General features: G+C 56.2%; 1 protein-coding gene across 1 annotated transcript; it reads left to right on the top strand.

Moving 5' to 3' along the window:
- The first annotated feature begins 6,469 nt into the window (after positions 1 to 6,469).
- LOC143933019 (E3 ubiquitin-protein ligase SIAH1-like) lies at positions 6,470 to 7,332 on the top strand. Its single transcript, XM_077455936.1, has one exon. The coding sequence runs from the start codon at positions 6,496 to 6,498 to the stop codon at positions 7,330 to 7,332; it is 837 nt and encodes a 278-aa protein (XP_077312062.1). The 5' UTR covers positions 6,470 to 6,495.
- The last annotated feature ends 417 nt before the right edge of the window (positions 7,333 to 7,749 follow it).

The raw sequence follows: 7,749 nt of genomic DNA, 5'->3' as shown, positions 1-7,749 counted from the left end.
CCCCTCCATTAGTACAGACTCCCCCGCAAACCACCCATCCATTAGTACAGAACCCCCACAAACCACCCCCCTCCATTAGTAAAGACCCCCCTCAGGACAAACCATCCCCCCTCCATTAGTAGAGACCCCCCCCGGACAAACCACCCCCTCCATTAGTACAGACCCCCCTTCAGGACAAACCACCCCCCTCCATTAGTACAGACCCCCCTTCAGGACAAACCACCCCCCTCCATTAGTACAGACCCCCACAAACCACCCCCCATTAGTACAGACCACCCCCACATTAGTACAGACCCCCCCACAAACCACCCCACATTAGTACAGACTCCCCCACAAACACCCCCCATTAGTACAGACCCCCCACAAACCACCCCCCATTAGTACAGACCCCGCACAAACCACCCCTCCATTAGTACAGAGACCCCACAAACCACCCCCCTCCATTAGTACAGACCCCCCACAAACCACCCCTCCATTAGTACAGACCCCCCACAAACCAAACCCCTCCATTAGTACAGACCCCCCACAAACCACCCCCCTCCATTAGTAAAGACCCCCGTCAGGATAAACCATCCCCCCACCATTAGTACAGACCCCCCTTCAGGACAAACCACCCCCTCCATTAGTACAGACCACCACAAACCACCCCCCATTAGTACAGACCCCCCACAAACACCCCCCCATTAGTACAGACCCCCCACAAACCATCTCCCCATTAGTACAGACCCCCCATAAACCACCCCCATCCATTAGTATCGACCCCTCCAGAAACCACCCCCCATTAGTACAGACTCCCCCAGAAACCACCCCCTCCATTAGTACAGACTCCCCCAGAAACCACCCCCCCATTAGTACAGACTCCCCCACAAACCACCCTCCATTAGTACAGACCCCCCACAAACCACCCTCCATTAGTACAGACTCCCCCGCAAACCACCCCTCCATTAGTACAGACCCCCCACAAACCACCCCCCATTAGTACAGACCCCCCACAAACCACCCTCCATTAGTACAGACCCCCCCGCAAACCACCCTCCATTAGTACAGACCCCCCCGCAAACCACCCTCCATTAGTACAGACCCCCCACAAACCACCCTCCATTAGTACAGACCCCCCCGCAAACCACCCTCCATTAGTACAGACCCCCCACAAACCACCCTCCATTAGTACAGACTCCCCCGCAAACCACCCCTCCATTAGTACAGACCCCCCACAAACCACCCCCCATTAGTACAGACTCCCCCGCAAACCACCCCTCCATTAGTACAGACCCCCCACAAACCACCCCCCATTAGTACAGACCCCCCACAAACCACCCTCCATTAGTACAGACTCCCCCGCAAACCACCCTCCATTAGTACAGACCCCCCCGCAAACCACCCTCCATTAGTACAGACCCCCCACAAACCACCCTCCATTAGTACAGACTCCCCCGCAAACCACCCTCCATTAGTACAGACCCCCCCGCAAACCACCCTCCATTAGTACAGACCCCCCCGCAAACCACCCTCCATTAGTACAGACCCCCCCGCAAACCACCCTCCATTAGTACAGACCCCCCCCCGCAAACCACCCCCCATTAGTACAGACTCCCCCGCAAACCACCCCCCATTAGTACAGACTCCCCCGCAAACCACCCCCCATTAGTACAGACCCCCCCGCAAACCACCCTCCATTAGTACAGACCCCCCCGCAAACCACCCCCCATTAGTACAGACTCCCCCGCAAACCACCCCCCATTAGTACAGACCCCCCGCAAACCACCCCCCATTAGCACAGACTCCCCCGCAAACCACCCTCCATTAGTACAGACTCCCCCGCAAACCACCCCCCATTAGTACAGACCCCCCCGCAAACCACCCTCCATTAGTACAAACTCCCCCGCAAACCACCCCTCCATTAGTACAGACTCCCCCGCAAACCACCCCTCCATTAGTACAGACCCCCCGCAAACCACCCCTCCATTAGTACAGACCCCCCCGCAAACCACCCCTCCATTAGTACAGACTCCCCCGCAAACCACCCCTCCATTAGTACAGACTCCCCCGCAAACCACCCCTCCATTAGTACAGACTCCCCCGCAAACCACCCCTCCATTAGTACAGACTCCCCCGCAAACCACCCTCCATTAGTACAGACTCCCCCGCAAACCACCCCTCCATTAGTACAGACCCCCCCGCAAACCACCCCTCCATTAGTACAGACCCCCCCGCAAACCACCCCTCCATTAGTACAGACCCCCCCGCAAACCACCCCTCCATTAGTACAGACCCCCCCGCAAACCACCCCTCCATTAGTACAGACCCCCCCGCAAACCACCCCTCCATTAGTACAGACTCCCCCGCAAACCACCCATCCATTAGTACAGACCCCCCCGCAAACCACCCCTCCATTAGTAAAGACCCCCCTCAGGACAAACCATCCCCCCTCCATTAGTAGAGACCCCCCCGGACAAACCACCCCCTCCATTAGTACAGACCCCCCTTCAGGACAAACCACCCCCCTCCATTAGTACAGACCCCCCTTCAGGACAAACCACCCCCCTCCATTAGTACAGACCCCCACAAACCACCCCCCATTAGTACAGACCACCCCCACATTAGTACAGACCCCCCCGCAAACCACCCCACATTAGTATAGACCCCCCCGCAAACCACCCCTCCATTAGTACAGACCCCCCCGCAAACCACCCCTCCATTAGTACAGATCCCCCCCTCAAACCACCCCTCCATTAGTACAGACTCCCCCGCAAACCACCCCTCCATTAGTACAGACTCCCCCGCAAACCACCCCTCCATTAGTACAGACTCCCCCGCAAACCACCCATCCATTAGTACAGAACCCCCACAAACCACCCCCCTCCATTAGTAAAGACCCCCCTCAGGACAAACCATCCCCCCTCCATTAGTAGAGACCCCCCCCGGACAAACCACCCCCTCCATTAGTACAGACCCCCCTTCAGGACAAACCACCCCCCTCCATTAGTACAGACCCCCCTTCAGGACAAACCACCCCCCTCCATTAGTACAGACCCCCACAAACCACCCCCCATTAGTACAGACCACCCCCACATTAGTACAGACCCCCCCACAAACCACCCCACATTAGTACAGACTCCCCCACAAACACCCCCCATTAGTACAGACCCCCCACAAACCACCCCCCATTAGTACAGACCCCGCACAAACCACCCCTCCATTAGTACAGAGACCCCACAAACCACCCCCCTCCATTAGTACAGACCCCCCACAAACCACCCCTCCATTAGTACAGACCCCCCACAAACCAAACCCCTCCATTAGTACAGACCCCCCACAAACCACCCCCCTCCATTAGTAAAGACCCCCGTCAGGATAAACCATCCCCCCACCATTAGTACAGACCCCCCTTCAGGACAAACCACCCCCTCCATTAGTACAGACCACCACAAACCACCCCCCATTAGTACAGACCCCCCACAAACACCCCCCCATTAGTACAGACCCCCCACAAACCATCTCCCCATTAGTACAGACCCCCCATAAACCACCCCCATCCATTAGTATCGACCCCTCCAGAAACCACCCCCCATTAGTACAGACTCCCCCAGAAACCACCCCCTCCATTAGTACAGACTCCCCCAGAAACCACCCCCCCATTAGTACAGACTCCCCCACAAACCACCCTCCATTAGTACAGACCCCCCACAAACCACCCTCCATTAGTACAGACTCCCCCGCAAACCACCCCTCCATTAGTACAGACCCCCCACAAACCACCCCCCATTAGTACAGACCCCCCACAAACCACCCTCCATTAGTACAGACCCCCCCGCAAACCACCCTCCATTAGTACAGACCCCCCCGCAAACCACCCTCCATTAGTACAGACCCCCCACAAACCACCCTCCATTAGTACAGACCCCCCCGCAAACCACCCTCCATTAGTACAGACCCCCCACAAACCACCCTCCATTAGTACAGACTCCCCCGCAAACCACCCCTCCATTAGTACAGACCCCCCACAAACCACCCCCCATTAGTACAGACTCCCCCGCAAACCACCCCTCCATTAGTACAGACCCCCCACAAACCACCCCCCATTAGTACAGACCCCCCACAAACCACCCTCCATTAGTACAGACTCCCCCGCAAACCACCCTCCATTAGTACAGACCCCCCCGCAAACCACCCTCCATTAGTACAGACCCCCCACAAACCACCCTCCATTAGTACAGACTCCCCCGCAAACCACCCTCCATTAGTACAGACCCCCCCGCAAACCACCCTCCATTAGTACAGACCCCCCCGCAAACCACCCTCCATTAGTACAGACTCCCCCGCAAACCACCCTCCATTAGTACAGACCCCCCCCCGCAAACCACCCTCCATTAGTACAGACTCCCCCACAAACCACCCCCCATTAGTACAGACTCCCCCGCAAACCACCCCCCATTAGTACAGACCCCCCCGCAAACCACCCCCCATTAGTACAGACTCCCCCGCAAACCACCCCCCATTAGTACAGACTCCCCCGCAAACCACCCTCCATTAGTACAGACCCCCCCCGCAAACCACCCCCCATTAGTACAGACTCCCCCGCAAACCACCCCCCATTAGTACAGACCCCCCGCAAACCACCCCCCATTAGCACAGACTCCCCCGCAAACCACCCTCCATTAGTACAGACTCCCCCGCAAACCACCCCCCATTAGTACAGACCCCCCCGCAAACCACCCTCCATTAGTACAGACTCCCCCGCAAACCACCCCTCCATTAGTACAGACTCCCCCGCAAACCACCCCTCCATTAGTATAGACCCCCCGCAAACCACCCCCCATTAGTACAGACTCCCCCGCAAACCACCCCTCCATTAGTACAGACCCCCCCGCAAACCACCCTCCATTAGTACAGACTCCCCCGCAAACCACCCCTCCATTAGTACAGACCCCCCGCAAACCACCCCTCCATTAGTACAGACTCCCCCGCAAACCACCCCTCCATTAGTACAGACTCCCCCGCAAACCACCCCTCCATTAGTACAGACTCCCCCGCAAACCACCCCTCCATTAGTACAGACTCCCCCGCAAACCACCCCTCCATTAGTACAGACTCCCCCGCAAACCACCCTCCATTAGTACAGACTCCCCCGCAAACCACCCCCCATTAGTACAGACTCCCCCGCAAACCACCCCCCATTAGTACAGACTCCCCCGCAAACCACCCTCCATTAGTACAGACCCCCCCGCAAACCACCCCCCATTAGTACAGACTCCCCCGCAAACCACCCCCCATTAGTACAGACCCCCCGCAAACCACCCCCCATTAGCACAGACTCCCCCGCAAACCACCCTCCATTAGTACAGACTCCCCCGCAAACCACCCCCCATTAGTACAGACCCCCCCGCAAACCACCCTCCATTAGTACAGACTCCCCCGCAAACCACCCCTCCATTAGTACAGACTCCCCCGCAAACCACCCCTCCATTAGTACAGACCCCCCGCAAACCACCCCCCATTAGTACAGACTCCCCCGCAAACCACCCTCCATTAGTACAGACTCCCCCGCAAACCACCCCTCCATTAGTACAGACTCCCCCGCAAACCACCCCTCCATTAGTACAGACCCCCCCGCAAACCACCCTCCATTAGTACAGACTCCCCCGCAAACCACCCCTCCATTAGTACAGACCCCCCGCAAACCACCCCTCCATTAGTACAGACTCCCCCGCAAACCACCCCTCCATTAGTACAGACTCCCCCGCAAACCACCCCTCCATTAGTACAGACTCCCCCGCAAACCACCCCTCCATTAGTACAGACTCCCCCGCAAACCACCCCTCCATTAGTACAGACTCCCCCGCAAACCACCCTCCATTAGTACAGACTCCCCCGCAAACCACCCCTCCATTAGTACAGACCGCCTCCTCACCTTGTCCCCAACTTCTCACCTGGATCGCCCGGCCCCTGCTCTCTCTGCTTCTGGTTAGTCATGTGTAGAGAGAGAGGATTGGGCATATCACTCCGCAGCATAACCTTTCTATGTTAATGCTGTGCGGTGTGTGATGTGCGGAGCGGGTGCAGAAAGATGTATTCCTCCGCGCCCGAAAAAGAAGAAAGAGTCCCCCCTCTACAAGCAGCCGCATACATAGAACACATACAAAAAAACAAAAAAAACTGTACCGACGGGGGTGGTCAGGAGTTGTGTGCTGGAGGTAGAGGGGATTATGGCTGGATGTTCCATGATCGTGGAGGAGGAACTTTTTTTTTTTTTTTTTTTTTTTTTTTATTACATACAATTTTTGGCAGTTAGGTTGCCCGGGGCCCCCTGCTGGTCAGGCCCGGTACAGCAGGGCCAGATGTACTGGCCTATCAGCGGCCCTGCCTGCCCTCAGCAGTGTCCGTGCGCGCTCTGGTAGCCATGGTAACGGCGGGGGCGGGGCGGCTGAACAGAGCTGCGCCAACATTGACAAGTTCGTAGCTGACGGTGAAGTTTCTAACAAGGGTGTGAAGAGAATGGGGCAGACTGCTTCAGCCATCCCAGCTGGTACCTCCCAGTGCCCATCTCAGCAGGTGCCAGCTTTGAGAGAAACAATGGCTTCCAACAATGATCTGCTGAGCCTCTTCGAATGCCCTGTGTGCCTTGACTATGTCATACCACCGATCCTCCAGTGTCAAAGCGGGCACCTCGTGTGTAGCAACTGCTGCCCGAGGCTCACCTGTTGCCCGATCTGCCTGGGCCCATTGGGATCCATTCACTGCTTGATGATGGATAAAGTCGCAGACTCCGTCCTCTTCACCTGCAAATATGAGTGTTCAGATTGCACGGAGAGGCTGCCGCGCGCGGAGAAGAGTGACCACGAAAAGCTCTGCGAATTCCAACCGTGCTCGTGCCCCCACCCGGGCGTTTCTTGTAAATGGCAGGGCTCCCTGGACGCGGTGATGCCCCACCTCGTGCACCAGCATAAACTCATCACCTTACAAGAGGAGGAAATAGTGTTTAACGCCAATGTCAACATTCCGGGCACTGGTACATGGGCCGTGATACAGTCCTGCTTCGGCCTTCATTTCATGTTTGTTTTGAAGAAACCAGAAGAGTGCAACTGTCACCAACAATTGTTTGCCATCGTGCAGCTAATAGGAACGCGCAATCAAGCAGAGAACTTTGCTTACAGGCTGGCGCTGAACAGTCACCATCGGCGGCTAACGTGGGAAGCCACGCCCCGCTCTATTCACGAGGGCATTACCACCGCCATCAGGAACAAAGACTGCCTAGTGTTTGACGCGATCACTGCACAACTTTTTGCAAAAAACGGCAGGTTAAGAATAAAGGTGACGATCGCCAAGCGTTAATAAAACAACAGTGTATTGCAAACTCTACAAAGCCAGTGTTTAAAGACCTCCTCCTTTTTTTTTTTATTTTTTTTTTTTTCCGGCTTTATATTTCACATACTGACTTTTAGGCCCCTTTCACACTGGGGCGTTTTCACTAAAAATAGCACCTGTGTAGTGCCTGAAAAAATCTGGCCCCTTTCACTCCAGTGTGAAAGCCGGAGGGGTTTCACACTGGAGCGGTGCGCAGCTAGGACAGTGTAAAAAGTCCTGCTAGCCGCATCTTTGGAGCGGTGCAGGAGCGGTGTATTCACCGAAAGGCTCCACTTCCTGATTCCCATACCCAAGATGGCGGTGGCAGCACCCGAGAGACGATCGAGAGATCGGCTTCGGGTTCCCGACATCGCGGGCGCGCTGGGCGGGTAAGTGTCACTATTT

Source organism: Lithobates pipiens, unplaced genomic scaffold (genome assembly GCF_037356315.1).
Source record: "Lithobates pipiens isolate NorthernLeopardFrog02 unplaced genomic scaffold, aLitPip1_a1.2 Scaffold_27, whole genome shotgun sequence".
Classification (NCBI taxonomy): Eukaryota; Metazoa; Chordata; class Amphibia; order Anura; family Ranidae; genus Lithobates; species Lithobates pipiens.
The sequence above is the reverse complement of the archived record's forward strand: the minus strand, read 5'-3'. Positions and strand labels throughout refer to the sequence as shown.

Coding starts and splice junctions, on each gene's coding strand:
- LOC143933019 (XM_077455936.1), top strand. CDS start 6,496: ATGGGGCAGACTGCTTCAGCCATCCCAGCTGGTACCTCCCAGTGCCCA.